This window comes from Coloeus monedula, assembly GCF_965178545.1.
Source record: "Coloeus monedula genome assembly, chromosome: 39".
Taxonomy (NCBI): domain Eukaryota; kingdom Metazoa; phylum Chordata; class Aves; order Passeriformes; family Corvidae; genus Coloeus; species Coloeus monedula.
In genome coordinates, this window is record NC_138819.1 from 323,596 (window position 1) to 338,630 (window position 15,035).

Here is a 15,035-nt window from a genome sequence, read left to right on the forward strand (position 1 = left end):
GACGGGGGCATCTGAACTGGACGGGGGCATCCTAAATTCCTGGGGACATTGTAAAGGGACGGGGATAATTCGAAGGGATGGAGGCGCCTTAAAGGGGCAGGGACACCCTAAATCGAATCAGGGCATCTTAAAGGGACAGGAACCCGTTAAAGAGGCAGGGGCCTCCCAGCCGGTGACAGGGGGTGGCAAAGGCCTGGGGACCCCCCGGGGGTCGGGGCGCCTCTTAAAGGGCCAGCGCCGCTCCCATTGTGCGCCAAGGGGGGGGTCCCACCGCACCCCCCACGCCCCCCCCCCGCCGTCTCGGTGCTCACCTGGGCTGCCCGCGGCTGGGAGCGGGCCGGGGGCGGGGTGGGGGGCCGGGGGCTCCATGGCGGGGCCCGGGGCGGCGGCGGCGGCGGCGGGCGGGGGCCGGCCGGGGTGGGGACGCTGCCGTGGGGCCCCTGGGGCTCCTTTAAGGGCTCCTGGGTAAATTTAAAGGGGCCGCACGCCTTTCCCATCACCCCCCAGAGCCCGCCCCTCCCCGCAACGGGGGGCTACGGAGGGGGCGATGAATTGCCGGCGGGTCTCAGCCCATTCCCCTCCCAAGAAAAGCCACAGCGATGGTTTTAAGGGGGGGATTCCCCCAGGAGGGCGGGAAGGGGGAGCCCCCCGGATGCTCCCCTCCCCCGTGCACCCCCCCCCATCCCCGCCCCCACCCCACAGCACCGCCCGGGGGTGCCCGGAGCGATGGGGTACCCATGGAACCCCCTCCCCCATCCCAGCACGGCCCCGCCCCTTTGGTCCAAACGGGGCGTGGTTGGGCGGGGAGGACACGCCCTCCCGTGGCGAGGGGGCGTGGCTTCCCCGGCTGGACCCGCCCCATTCCAGTGTTCCCAGTGCCGCCCCCCAGTGCAGTCAGGGACCGCCCTCCGCCCCAAAATCGGACAGAACCCAAGTGTCCAGCAAAGCCCCGCAAAATCGGGGCGCGCCCAGGGGTCCGGGAGAGCCCCCTAAATCCGGGGAGGGTCCAGCGGTCCGGCAGAACCCCCCAAATTCGGGGAGGGTCCAGCGGCCCGGGCCCGTCCTGCGGTCCCCATCAGGGCTGGGGAGGGGGATTCGGCTCCGCTCGGCTGTTTCCGTCACGGGCGAAAGGGCCCGAAGCCTGCCAAGAGGTTTTCGGGTATTTCCGCATCCACTCGGGTGTTTCGGCCTCACTCGGGAATTTCCGGCTCCACTCGGGGTCGCAGCGGCGCGGGCGGCGCTCGGCTCTTCCCGCCTCTCTCGGCGGAAAGTACCGAAGGAAACTTCGGGTAACTCCGTCCCGGTGGCGGAAATACTCGAAGTCTGTGACGGCCGCCAGCCGAACCTCTCCGGGAAGAGCCGAAGCGGCGCGGGGGGGCGTGTCGGGTGTTTCCGGCGCGGCGGCGGAAATGGCCGAGGACCGGCGGCGGCCGCCATGTTGGGAGCCGCGGGGCGCTGAGGCGGCGGCGGCGGCGTGAGGCGGCGGCGGCGGCGGCGGCCGGGCCGGGCCGGGCGGACCCCGCCCGCTCCCCCTGCTCCTCTCCCGGCCCCCCCAATGCCGCTGGCCTGGCCCCCCCCCGCCCCCTGAGCTCCCCCGCTTCCCCTTCCCCCTCCCCGCACACCGCCTGCCGCGGCTTCCCCCTATCGCGATAGTCGCCGGCGGCGCGGGGGGGGGGCCGCCATGTCGAGCAGCGGTCGCAGCCCTTTGCCGACCGTCAACGAGAGGGACTCGGAACAGGTGAGGGAGGGATGGCGGGGATCGGGTGTGGGTGAAGGAGGACCCGGCCCCGGTGTGTGGGGAGAGGGGCGGCTGGGGGGGAAAAGGGGCATTTTGTGAGGGGAAGAGGGGACTGAGAGGGTCTGGGGGGATTTTTGTGAGGGGAAAAGGGGCGTCTAGGTTCTGTTTCTGAGAGGGAAGGGGAGACTGAGGGGGTCTGAGGGCTTTTTTTGAGGGAAAAAGGGGGATCTGAGGGAGGAAAAAGCGGGTTGAAGGGATCGTGAGCCGGTTTGTGAGGGGAAAAGGGGAATTCGGTGTCGGTTTGTGAGGGGAAAAAGGAAAAAAAGGGGCTCTGAGGGGCTCGTGGACTGATTTGTGAGGGGAAAGGGGGGGTCTGAGGGTGTAAAAAGGAAGATTGTGGGGGTTCTGGTCCCGTCCATGTGGAAAAAAGAGGGACCGAGGTGTTTATGTGAGGGGAAAGGGGAGTCTGGGGTGGGTTCGTGAGGGGAAAAGGGATCTTAGAGGGGCCTGAGCAATTTTGTGAGGTAAAAAGGGTGTTTTGAGGGGGACCTGGGCTGGTTTGTGAGGGGGAAAAACGGCGATCCGAGAGGGAAAGGGGGGCTGAGAGAGTCTGGGGTTGTTTTGTGAGGGGAAACAGGGGGGTCTGAGGCGGTCCTTGCCCGTTTTGTGACGGGAAAAGGGGGTCCTGCGCCACTCTGTGAGGAGAAAAAAGGGTCTGGGGTCGGTTTGTGAGGGAGAGGTGGGGCCTGAAAGGAATTTGAGTAATTTTCTGAGGCAAAAGGAGTGTTTAACGGGAACCTGGGTTGATTTTTGAGAGAAAAAGCGGGTCTGAGAGGGAAAAAAACAAGGGGGTCTAAAGGAGCCTCGGGACATTTTTGTGAGGGGAAAAGGGGATCCTGAGGCGTTTTATGTGTAGAAAGAGGGGTCTGGGGGGATCTGGAAGGGAAAAGAGGGACTGAAGGGCTCTGGGATTGTTTTGTGAGGGCAAAAGGGGGGCTGAGGGGGCTCTGAGGGGCTTCGGGGCCCCTCCATGAGGTGGAAAAGGAGGGTCTAAGGGTCCCCCCAGCGAGGTGGTCCTGGGGGACCCCCAGTTCCTCTCTCCCCCACCCTGGAGGGCCCTGGGGCCTCCTCAGACCCAGACCCTCCTGTGGGGTGGGGGGTCCTGAGCCATGGCCCCCCTTCGGGGCCGGATCTGTAGGGAGAGGGCTCTGGGGTTCTCCTGGGATGAGCCCCTCCCCAAAGGTTTGGGGTCGCGTTTCGGGGGTCTCTGAGCGGCAGCAGGGGGGGGTTTGTGTGCGTGACCCCAAAGTCGGGGTGAGGGGCTCGAGCCTTGCACCCCCAAGGGAGAGGGGCAAGGGGGAGGGTGCCAGACCCCCACATTGAACCCCCAGGGTCTGGGATTTGCTGTGGGGGGCAGGTTTGGGGTGTCATTGTGCCCCCCCCAGCTCGGTGGCTGCACGATTGGGGTGTGGGGGCGTCAGCCCACCCCCTTCCCCACCCCCTTCCCTGCTGCGGCCCCCCCAGAACGGTGAGGGCTGTGGGGGCGGCGGCAGCGCTGCCACAGGCTCGGCACCCTCCGAGGGGTTTGGGGGGGCTCTGAGGGGTGAACCCCCCAAATTAAAATGATTCCAACCCCTGTGAGTGGGGACCAGCCCCCCGCCTGGGTGGGTAATGGGGGGTTCACCCCCTTGTGTATTTGTGGGGGTCTGAGGCGGTTGAGGCCCAAACCCCTTTGGGGGAAGCTGGGAGGGGGTTCCCCCATTTTGGGGGTGGATTCGGGGGGCTCTCGGGGTCCCTCTCTGCTCCCAGCTTCCATTGCTGTTGGGAGACCCCACTGCTGGCTCAGCCCTTTTGGGGAGCACCTGGGGGGCTCCTCAGCTCTCCCACCTGTGTGACACCCCCATTTTGGGTGATATTTCGGGGGGCTTCCCCCTTCTGCAACTGGGGAGACCCCCGAGCGCTGGGGAGTGACCCCAGCAGGGCGTGTGGGGGCACAAGTGGCCTCATGTCTGTGTCCCCAGGCCCGAGGACAAGGCCATGCCACCTGTTCTGTGGCCGTGGCTGTGGCATCGGGCCCCCCTCCTCGTTTTGGGTGCTTTTCCTCTTATTTATCCGCCGTTATGTAACGCCAGAGGAAAATTATTCCTGGCTGGGAAGATTTGGGGAGGGGGCGGCGGCGCCGTGTGGGGGGGGCTGCGCATCTCCCCCAAGCCCAGCAGCTGAAATCGGGGGGCCTTTCCCTGCGCCCCCCCCCCCCACTCCCCAGTTCCTCCCTCATGCGGAGTCCTATCTGGTGGGGTTCGAGATAAAAAAATCTTCAAAAATGCCTAAATTTGGCTGACATTTGAGCGGCGCCGCACGCACCAGCGCTGCCTCCCCGGCTGCCACCGCTGCCTCCCCGGCTGCCACCGCTGCGCCGTGCCTGGGGGTCCCCGGTGACACCGGTGCCGGTCCCACTGCCACCAGTTGTCACCAGTTTGGTGCCGGCGGTGTGGGCGGGTGCTGGTGGCATCAACACCTCCCGGCACCGGGATCCTCACACCCGCCTGGTGACATCGCTGCTGGGCCTGGTGACACCACGGCAGCCCCGGTGACATCACACCGTGCCCGGTGACATCACACCGTGCCCGGTGACATCACACCGTGCCTGATGACATCACACCGTGCCCGGTGACATCATCGCTGCCGCCGCCGTTCCGATGGCAATTCCCAACCTTTCGGCTGTGCCCCCCGCAGGACGGGACCCTCCCGCCTCCGTTCCCCCCGCCGCTGTGGATTTTCCCCTTTTCCGCCCCGTTTTCCCCGCCCCGGCGCTCCAGGTGTTCCCCGGCCCCGCCCCCGCCCTGTCCCGCTGCGGCCTCAGCCCGACCGGTCGAGCCGGTCCCCGCTCCCTCCCGGCGTCCCGCGGGGCTCCCGCCGGCACCGCCCCGCTGCCGCCGCTCCCGGCGCTTCGGGTGCCCAGGGTGAGTCCCCTCGCGGCGGGCGGGATGGGGAAACTGAGGCACGAGGGGCTCCGGGCCCTTTGGTTACCGAGCGCCGGGCGCCGCCGCCACAAAGCACACCGGGGCCTTCCCGGTGCCGGTGACATCCCCCAGTGCCGGTGAGCCCCCGGTGCGGGTGACGTTCCCCGGGCGCGACCCGTGCCGGGCGGTGCCTCCTTTGCCGTATTTGCCGTATTTTTGGCCGCTCTGGCCTCGCCGATAAGAGGAGCCGGGAAATGCCCGGAACGCCGCCCACGTGCCGCCACCGACCCCCGCGGGGGGCTTCGGGGGGCTCTGGTGCCGGGGGTGCCCCGGATCCACCCCCCCGGCGGCTTCTGGTGCCGGTGCTGCCACGGCCTCGCCCGGGGGGGTTCGGGGGCTCCGGTGCCGCCTCGGAGCCCGAGTGAATCCCGGCAGCACGGCCAGATGGCTCCGCACGCTCCCGCCCCGTTGCCACGGCAGTTTTTTGGCAGAAACCCCCGTTTTCCTTCACTTTTCCCCCAGCACCGCGCTGGATTTTGGGGGAGGGGGAAGCTCCAGGCCCCCCCCCAGGCCCCAAAACACCGTGTTCTCCCCCCAAAACTGGGGGTTTGGTTGCGCCATCGCCGGCACCTCCCCCGTGGCTTCCGCCAGCGGTTTCCTTCCCACGGGAGGGGGAGGGGGCACCCCAAGATGTGCCCCCACAAAAATGAACCCGGTGAGGTTTTGGGGGGCCCCAATCCCGCCGGGGGAGGGGGGGTTGGCTCGGCTTCCCCGCCCGCTCACGCGCTGCCGTTATCTCCGGTGTCACCGGAGCGGTGACAGCCCCGCGGGGGTGACGCTGCTCAGCGCCGGCGTCTCACTCCCCGTAAGGGAACACCCCGAAAGTGTCCCCAAAGCCCGGGTGACCTTTGGGGGAGGGGCCCACGGTGGCTTTTGGGGTGCAGGAAGAGGGGGTTTGCGGCGATGTTGTTCTGGGGCCCCCCCCGTTTCGGCTGGGGTGTGAACTCTGGTGTCCAGGCGGTCGGATTGGGGGTAAAATCGTGATAATTGGGCACTGAATTTTTAGGAGGGGAGCGGGGAGGGGGTGACACGGCGCTGGCCCCTTCCCACCCTCCTGGCCCAGCCCGAAACCATGGCGCTTGCGTCAGGTATCGGGGGCGGCTCCCGGCCGGGCCGGGCCGGGCGCGGCTCCGCCGCTCCGGACTTTGCTCCCGGCTCCTCCAGGAGCCTGCGGACCCCCCCGGATCCCCGGGGCGCTGCGGGGGGACACGGCCGGCCTGAGCTGAGCCGAGCGTCCCCTCGGTGTCCCCGCAGCCGGGCGCCGTGGAGGGCAAGGGCGGTGGCAAGGCCAGCATGCTGCGGGGCCGCAACGCCGGCACGGCCGCCGAGGAGCAGCCCCACATCGGCAACTACCGGCTCCTCAAAACCATCGGCAAGGGCAACTTCGCCAAGGTCAAGCTGGCCCGGCACGTCCTGACCGGCAAGGAGGTGAGTGGAAGCCTGCTGGCGTGGGGACAGCGCTCGGGGGGGCCTGGAGCACGGGTGACAGCGCGGGGACGGGATGGGCCCGTGGGTGCCACCGTGGTGCGGGGATGGGATCAGCCCCTGGGTGCCACCGTGGCACGGGGATAAGGCTGTGTCCTGTGGGTGTCACCGTGCTGTGGGGACAGCTCTGGGTCCCGGTGCTGGCCCTGGAAATGCCACCACAGTGTGGGGACAGTCCTTGTTCTGTGAGGGCCACCGTGGTGCGGGGACAGCTTTGCATCCTGGTCCTTGCCCTGGGAGTGCCACCGTGGCCCAGGGATGGGCTTCCTGTCCCCAGCAGTGAGTGCCGCCGCAGTGCGGGGGTGGACTTGTGGTCGATGTGCTGTGGGTGTCACCACAGGGACAGGCTTGTTGTTCTTGTCCCGTGGGTGGCACCGTGGTGTGGGGACAGCTCTGGGTTCTGGTCCTTGTCCTGTGGGTGCCACCGCAGGGATGGGCTGCTGATCCCTACCCCGTGGGTGCCACCGTGGTGTGGGGACACTTCTGGGTCCTGATCTGTGCCCTGGGAGTGCCACCATGGCACAGGGATGGTCCCAAGCTCTCAGTCCTCATCCCGTGAGTGCCACCACGGTGTGGGGACAGGCTCCCGGTCATTGTCCCACAAATGCCACCGCAGCGTGGGAGCCGGTTCCTGGTCCTTGCCCTGGGAGTGCCACCGTGGCGCGGGGACAGGTTCCTGGTCCGCACCTCATGAGTGCCACCACGGTGTGCGGACAGCCCTGGGGATGGTCCTGTCACCTTCCCTCTCACTCCATGGGTGCCACCACGGTGTGCGGACAGTCCTGTCCCCCTGCTCCTCACCCTGCAAGTGCCACTGTGGTGTGGGCACAGCCCTGGGGACAGTCTCATCCCCTTACAAGTGCCACCACAGCTTGGGGACAGTCCTGTCCCCCTGCCCATCCCCTCACGAGTGCCACCACGTTTTGGGGACAGCCCTGGGGACCCTCTGACCCCGCTCTCCCCCTCGCAGGTGGCTGTGAAAATCATTGACAAGACACAGCTCAACTCCTCCAGCCTGCAGAAGGTGAGGGGTGTCCCTGGGGGGGGGGTGACAGCTGCTTTTGGGGTGACAAACGGGGGATTGTTCCCTCTGACACCCCCAACATCCCCCCTGTCCCTCACAGCTCTTCCGGGAAGTGCGAATAATGAAGGTCCTCAACCACCCCAACATAGGTGAGACCCCCAAAACCCCCTCAGCCACACCCCCACCCCTCCCTGGCGGTGTCCCCCACCCTTGGGGGGGGTCCCAGGGGTGTCACCCCCAACCCCACCCCCCTTGCAGTGAAGCTCTTTGAGGTGATCGAGACGGAGAAGACGCTTTACCTCGTCATGGAGTACGCCAGCGGGGGTGAGTGGGGCTCGGGGCTTCTGGGGTCCCAGGGGTCCTGGGGGGGCTGGGCTGCCTCTCACCCCCCTCCCCTGTGCCCCCCAGGTGAGGTGTTCGATTACCTGGTGGCCCACGGGCGCATGAAGGAGAAGGAGGCCCGGGCAAAGTTCCGACAGGTCTGGGGGGGGTGATGCTGTCTGACCACCCCCAAGGGGGTTGGGGACCCCCACCGTGTCCCCAAGAGGGCTGGGGGCTGTCCCTGTGCCCCCCCGGGCTGGGGGCTGTCCCTGACACCCCCCTGTCCTGCAGATAGTGTCGGCCGTGCAGTACTGCCACCAGAAGTTCATTGTGCACAGGGACCTGAAGGTGAGGAACGCCCCCAACCTGGGACCCCCTGGCACCCCTGGGACCCCCAGCAATGGCCCAAGGGGCTCCTCTGGACCCCAACCCACCCTCGTGTCCCTGGGGCAGCACCTGGATGGCCCTGGGACCCCCCCCAGGGGCTGCACCAGACACCCCTGAACCCCCTGGGGCCCCCCAGGACAGAACTCCCAATATCCTTGAGCCTCCTGGGTGGGTGCCAGGGCCCCCCAGAACAGCACCTGGACACCCCTGGGATCCCCAGAGGGGTGCCAGGACCCCCAGACCCACCCCTGGACACCTCTGGGCCCTCCAGAACAGCCCCAGATGCACCCCCAAATTCCTTGAGACCCCACTAACCCCCCTGGGGTGCTCTCCCTCCCCGGGCCAGGCCGAGAACCTGCTGCTGGACGCCGACATGAACATCAAAATCGCCGATTTTGGGTTCAGCAACGAGTTCACCTTCGGGAACAAACTGGACACGTTCTGCGGGTCCCCCCCCTACGCCGCCCCCGAGCTCTTCCAGGGCAAGAAGTACGACGGCCCCGAGGTGGACGTGTGGAGCCTGGGGGTCATCCTGTACACGCTGGTCAGCGGCTCGCTGCCCTTCGACGGGCAGAACCTGAAGGTGTGGCCGCAGTCTGAGGGGCCCTCGGGTGGGTTTGGGGTCCAGAGGGTGGCTTTGGAGTCGCCCTGGGTGCTTTTGGGGTATCCTCAGGTGGTTTGTGGGTCCAGTGGGTGGTTTTGGGGTACCCATGGGTAGTTTGGTGCCTTAGCAGGTGTTTAGGAGTCCCGTGGGTGGCTTTAGAGTGCCCACAAATGATTTTGGGGGTGCCTTGTGTGGTTTTGGGGTGGCTTTGGAGGTGCCCATGGCTGGTTTTGGGGTCCTGCAGGAGCTGCGGGAGCGGGTGCTGCGGGGGAAGTACCGGATCCCGTTTTACATGTCCACGGATTGCGAGAACCTCCTCAAGAAGTTCCTCATCCTCAACCCCACCAAGAGGGGCACCCTGGAGGTGAGGGGACCCCCCAACATCGTCCTGGGACCCCAACACGGTTCTGGGAACCTCCGAGACCCTCCCAGCCACCCCAAGAGCACCTCAGCACCTTCTGGGGACCCTCCCAGTTGCCCCTGGCATCCCCCCGTGCCCCCCAGCACAGCACCGAGGACCCTGGGATGTTCTCCCTCCCCCAAAGTGTCCCCAGAGGTGACCCCGACCCCCCGAACCCGCTTTGTGCCACCAGCAAATCATGAAGGACCGCTGGATGAACGTGGGCCACGAGGACGACGAGCTCAAGCCCTACATGGAGCCCGTGCCTGACTACAAGGACCCCCGGAGGACAGGTGGGACCCCCGGGGTCACTTTGGGGGCACAGGGACCCCCCCAGCGCCCCTGTCCCCCCCTGAGGGCCGTGTCCCCCCCCAGAGCTGATGGTGTCCATGGGGTACACGCGGGAGGAGATCCAGGAGTCGCTGGTGGGGCAGAAGTACAACGAGGTGATGGCCACGTACCTGCTGCTGGACCACAAGAGCTCCGAGGTGCGGGGACACTGCGGGGCCAGCAGGGACTGTGGGGACACTGTGGGGTCAGCGGGGACACTGTGGGACAGTGGGGATGTGGCAGGGGACGGGGGGACCATGGGGAGGGGAGGGAGCGTGGAGGAGATGAGGGGACAATGAGGGGACACAGGGAGGGACATGGGGACACGGGGAGGGTCATTGCAGCATGGTGGGATCATTGAGGAGGGAGGATGAGGGGACACGGGGCCACTGAGGTGACACAGGGACATGAGGAGCACGGAGGGAGTGAGGGGACGTGGGGACAAGGAGGGACACGAGCATGGACATGGGGACACTGAGAGGATGGGGTGGGTCGCAGGGGACAGCGTCCTCCCCGCCGTGCCCTGCCCCTGTGCCAGCGCGTCCCTGCCCGGCGGGCATCCCCCCGTGTCCTGCTGTGTCCCCTCATGTCCCCATGTCCCCAGCTGGAGGAGAACCTGTCCCTGAAGCCACGGGTGGCCCCGGAGGTGGCCAACAGCTCGGGCCCCTCCCCCGCTCACAAGGTCCAGCGCAGCGTCTCGGCCAACCCCAAACGGCGCGTCAGTGACCAGGGTGAGACCCCAAACGGGGACACGGGGGGGCTGTGGGGTCAGTGACCAGGGTGAGACCCCAAACGGGGACACGGGGGGGCTGTGGGGTCAGTGACCAGGGTGAGACCCCAAATGGGGACACGGGGGGGCTGTGGGGTCAGTGACCAGGGTGAGACCCCAAATGGGGACACGGGGGGGCTGTGGGGTCAGTGACCAGGGTGAGACCCCAAACGGGGACACGGGGGGGCTGTGGGGTCAGTGACCAGGGTGAGACCCCAAACGGGGACACGGGGGGGCTGGGGGTCAGTGACCAGGGTGAGACCCCAAACGGGGACACAGGGGGGCTGTGGGGTCAGTGACCAGGGTGAGACCCCAAATGGGGACACGGGGGGGCTGTGGGGTCAGTGACCAGGGTGAGACCCCAAACGGGGACACGGGGGGGCTGTGGGGTCAGTGACCAGGGTGAGACCCCAAACGGGGACACGGGGGGGCTGTGGGTGGGTGAATCCCTTGCGGGCAGGAGGTCCTGGATGCTGGGGGGACTTCGTGGGGGCAGGAAGGGGGAGCTGGGTCCCCTTGGGCTGTGGGAGTGGGGGTCCCTGTGGGGTGGGAACGTGGGTGCCCGGACCCCTGGAATGAGGGTGCCCAGAGCCCCATGGGGACGTTTTGGGGGGTCCCTGTGGGTCCCCCTTGAGGACCCCCTGGCAGGGGGTGGGGAGCAGGTCCCCGTGGGACCCCCACCCCTGACAGCCACTCCCCCCCAGCCGGGCTCTCCATCCCCACCTCGGCCTCGTACTCCAAGAAAACGGCGGCGGCCAACGCAGAGAACAAGCGAGGAGGAGGAGGAGGAGGAGCAGGGGAGGAAGAGGGCGGGGGGCGGCGGGCCGGCAGCACCGCCAAGGTGCCCCCCAGCCCCCTGCCCGGCCTGGAGCGCTCCAAGGGCACCCCCTCCCCCTCCACGGTCAGTGCAGGGTGGGGACAGCCGGGGGGTGGGGCTGGAGCCCGTGGATTTGGGGGAAGGGTCCCAAACGCCCAGAGCCCCCGGACTTGGGGTCAGTGCTTTATGGGAATGGGGGACAGCCATCCCTGCGTCCCCGGGGCTGGGACCGGGGTCCCTGAGGGGACTGCTCTTGTTCCCCACAAGGCTCCCCACATCCCCTGTCCTGTCCTTGGGGGGTTTTGGGGCGCCTCCGTCCCCCCCAGCACCCCCTTTGGTGTGCCCCCCACAGAACAGCGTCCTGTCCACCGGCACCACGCGCAGCCGCAACTCCCCGCTGCTGGACCGGGCCAGCCTGGGCCAGAGCTCCCTGCAGAACGGCAAGGACAGGTGGGGACCCCTCCCCAGAGCACCCCCGACCCCCGCCCCTGCCGTGGGGCTCCCACCCGAGGGCTGGGGACCACCACAGCTCCCCGTGGGGGGGTCCCCAGAGTGCTGCAGGATTCCTGCACTCACTGGGGCTGGGGGGGTCTGGGGTGCAGTGGGGGGTGCCGGGGGGGCTCAGGGGTGTCCCCCACCCCCGTGTCCCCCCCTGACCCCCCTGTCCCCCCACAGCGGGGCCCCCCCCCGGGTGCCGGCCGCGTCCCCCTCTGCCCACAACGTGAGCCAGGGCCCGGGCGAGCGGCCGAGCTTCCCGCGGGGGGTCTCGAGCCGCAGCACCTTCCACGCCGGGCAGCTCCGCGCCCCCCGGGACCCCCTGCCCTACGCGCTGCCCCCCGGGCTGCCCCCCCCGGCCTCCCCCTCGGGCGCCAGCCAGGGCCGGCGCGGCCCCTCCGCCAGCCTCTTCAGCAAGTTCACCTCCAAGTTCGTGCGCAGGTGAGCGCCGCGCCTGGGGTCACCTGGGGTCACCTCGGGGTCACCTGGGGTCACCTCAGTGTGTCCGGCTGCCTCCTGTGCCCCCACTCCTGTGTGCCCTGGTGTGTCCCCCTGGTGTGTTCTGGGCTGTCACTGTACCCCGGTGTCTTTTTGCTGTGTCCCCTCTGTGTGTCCTGGGCTGTTCCCTGTACCCCTGCACTGTGGTGTCCCCTCGGTGTCCCCTCGGTGTCCCCTCGGTGCTCCAGGGATTCTCTGTCCCCACTCTTTGTCCCCCACCAGGGCTCCTCGGTGTCCCCTTGTCCCCCAGACCCCCCCTGTGTTTCTCTGTCCCCTCAGGGTGTCCCCTTGGTGTTCCTTGAGGCTTCTCTGTCCTCCTCCTCCCTCCGTGTCCCCCCACGTCCCCTCCTGCCCCTCGGGGACCTCCTCCTGTTCCCCCGTGTCCCCTCCTGTCCCTGAATGTCCCACTGGGGACCCCCCCATGTCCCCTTCTGTCCCCCCCTCCCACCCGTCCCCACAGAGCCGGGGAAGGGGGGTGGGGGTGTTGCTTCTCCCCGGACCCCCACTGACCCCACCCCCTCTCGGGGGGCCTGGGGGGGGGTCAGGGGAGGGGGGGGTGGCTCTGTCCCGGCCCCCTCCCCCCCAACGTCCCCTTCTCTTCTGTTTGTCTTTGTAGAAATCTGTCTTTCAGGTTTGCCAGAAGGTAGGGCCGCGCCGGACGCTGGGTCCCTTCCTGCATGGCACCCCCGACCCCCCCAGGCCCCCCCCAAACCCCCTTAACCCCCCGGACCCCCCAACCCCATCCCAGCGCTGCACGGCCCCGCATGGCCCCCCCCCAGCCCCGCCCGTCCGTCTGTCCTCGTCCCCCCCCGTGTGTCTGTGTGTCCTCCCCGCCCTGGTGCTGTCTGTGCCCCCCGGGTCCCCTTTGGGGGGGAGGGGCTGTTCCCCCCCCCCGCCCCCCCGACTGATCTCGGCCCCTTTTGTCTCCCGAGGAACCCCCATGAGCCCGAGAGCAAGGAGCGGGTGGAGACCCTCAGGTGAGTCGGGGACCCCCCTGGGGACACCCCCGGGGTCCCTGTGACACCCCTGACCTGACACTCCCGAGGTCCCCCCAACACCCCTGGGCTCCCCCCAGCACCAGGGGCTCCGCAAGGCACGAGGTGACACCGCCATGACCCCCAGCCCTGCCCCTCCCGGTGCCACCGTCACCCCCTTGGTGACCCCCCTGTGCCCCCAAACCCACGGTGGGTCCTGAGAAGGACCCCCAAGGACCCCCAGAACCTCCCTAATCCCCGTCCCACCCCCTTGGTGACCCCTCTGTGCCCCCAGACCCGCGGTGGGCCCCGAGAAGGACCCTCGCGACGCCGCCGGCCGCGACGCCAAGCCGCGCTCGCTGCGCTTCACCTGGAGCATGAAGACCACGAGCTCGCTGGAGCCCGGGGAGATGCTGCGCGAGATCCGCAAGGTCCTGGACGCCAACAGCTGCCGCTGCGAGCCCCAGGAGCGCTTCGTGCTGCTCTGCGCCCACGGCGCGCCCGGGCACGACTCCTTCGTGCAGTGGGAGATGGAGGTGTGCAAACTGCCCCGGCTGTCGCTCAACGGCGTCCGCTTCAAGCGCATCGCCGGCACCTCCATGGCCTTCAAGAACATCGCCTCCAAGGTGGCCAACGAGCTCAAGCTCTGAGCCACGGCCGCCCGGAGCGGCTCCGGCCAGGCCGAGGAGCGCCGGCTCCGAGCCACGGGCTCCGGAGGGGTCACTCGGGAGCGGCTCCGGAGTGCCCGAGGAGCTCCAGCTCTGGACACACGGACACGGCAACCCAGGAGCGGCTCCAAGGTGGCCACCGAGCCACAGCTCTGGGGACATGGACACTGACCCAGGATGGCTCCGAGGGGGCCAAAGAGCCCCAGCTCTGAGCCACGGACACGGTGGGGACGCCCACAGGGGGACACGGGAGCACCAGGATGGACCTCGGGCGCCTCAGGGGCTCCTGGATGGATCTGGGACGGCTGGGGATCACCTGGATGGACCTTGTGCACACGCCAGGCCTTCGTGGGGACGTCCTGGATGGACCCAGGAGCTCCTGGATGGATCTGGCGGCCCCAGGGGACCTCCTGGGGCGGGCCCTGGAGCTCCTGGATGGACCTGGGAGCCCCTGGATGGACCTTCTGCGGGGCCCAGGTCTTCACAGGAACATCCTGGATGGACCCAGGAGCTCCTGGATGGATCTGGGGGAACTCGTGGCTGAACCCGGGACCTCGGGGATGGACCTGAGACCTCTGGGGCCTCCTGGGTGGATCTGGGACTTTTCCCCCATGGACCAGGGGCACCTGGGGACCTCTGGGGGGCACCTGACTGGACCTTCTGTGGGGTCCAGGTCTCCATGGGGACACCCTGGATGGCCCCAGGACCACCTGGATGGAGCTGGGATCTCTGGGGCTCACCTGGCTGGGCCTGGGACCACCTGGAGGCACCTGGGGACGTTCTGTGGTGTCCAGGGCCTTGTGAGGATGTGGGGACGTCCCGGGTGGGCCTCTGGGGACAAGGGCCAGGGTTTCATGGGGACCCTGGCACCCGTTGGGGACATCCTGGTGGCCCAGGGACCTGGGGGGCTCTTCTGGGAGGGGGAGCAAGGCCCATCTGAGGACAGGGACACATCCTGGGTGGCCCAAGGACCTTCTGAGGCGTTCTGGACCTCGGGAGGACGGAGGGACGTTGCCTATGGCCCCTGGGGACATCCTTGGTGGCCCAGGAGCAGCTGGGGGTGGCCCAGGGCCACGTGGGGACATCCTGGGTCACCCGGGGCCACCCGGGGCAGTCTCGGGGTCTCACGGGGACATCCTGGGTGTCCCTGAGCCTTAGGGGGGGACACGGGACAGTCCGGGGCTCCCCCGGGGCCCCGCGGTGGCCTTAGGGGGGGTGTGCGTGTCCCCTCCCCCCGTGGGGATCCCGGTGTCCCCTCCCCCCCCGGGACGGGGGCGTCCCCTCCCCCCGCACTCAGGAAGGCCCCGGGGGGGGGGGGGGAGGGGCGGGGGCGCTGCTGCTGCCGGGGGTGGCTCCGGGGTGGGGGTGGGGCGTCCCCTCCCCCCCTTTGTCCTGCTGTAGCCCCGCCCGCCCGGGGGGAGGGGACACTCCCGGGGGAGGGGCCAAGTCCCGGCCACGCCCCCACCGCGGTGGATTTTCCAGGTTCTAATTAAAAACTTTCC

General features: G+C 68.4%; 1 protein-coding gene across 3 annotated transcripts; it reads left to right on the forward strand.

Moving 5' to 3' along the window:
- Positions 1-1,417: 1,417 nt before the first annotated feature.
- On the forward strand, positions 1,418-14,942 carry MARK2 (microtubule affinity regulating kinase 2). Of its 3 annotated transcripts, XM_082300312.1 has the most exons (18): positions 1,418-1,738; positions 6,016-6,189; positions 7,217-7,270; positions 7,371-7,419; positions 7,529-7,594; positions 7,679-7,749; positions 7,883-7,939; positions 8,325-8,561; positions 8,827-8,946; positions 9,176-9,275; positions 9,358-9,470; positions 9,917-10,043; positions 10,786-10,982; positions 11,251-11,348; positions 11,574-11,834; positions 12,508-12,534; positions 12,824-12,868; positions 13,161-14,941. In XM_082300312.1, the coding sequence occupies exons 1-18, from the start codon at positions 1,682-1,684 to the stop codon at positions 13,513-13,515; spliced, it is 2,208 nt and encodes a 735-aa protein (XP_082156438.1). In that variant the 5' UTR covers positions 1,418-1,681; the 3' UTR covers positions 13,516-14,941. The 3 variants fall into 3 exon arrangements, with proteins under 3 accessions (XP_082156438.1, XP_082156440.1, XP_082156439.1); XM_082300314.1 differs by lacking the exon at positions 6,016-6,189 and having other exon boundaries at positions 13,161-14,942; XM_082300313.1 differs by lacking the exon at positions 12,508-12,534.
- The last annotated feature ends 93 nt before the right edge of the window (positions 14,943-15,035 follow it).

What these genes read in the sequence shown, in the direction of transcription:
- MARK2 (XM_082300312.1), top strand. Translation starts at nt 1,682, where the DNA reads ATGTCGAGCAGCGGTCGCAGCCCTTTGCCGACCGTCAACGAGAGGGAC. An exon ending in CAAGGACCCCCGGAGGACAG is followed by an intron (nt 9,276 to 9,357) that starts GTGGGACCCCCG and finishes GTCCCCCCCCAG; the next exon opens with AGCTGATGGTGTCCATGGGG. An exon ending in CTGCAGAACGGCAAGGACAG is followed by an intron (nt 11,349 to 11,573) that starts GTGGGGACCCCT and finishes GTCCCCCCACAG; the next exon opens with CGGGGCCCCCCCCCGGGTGC.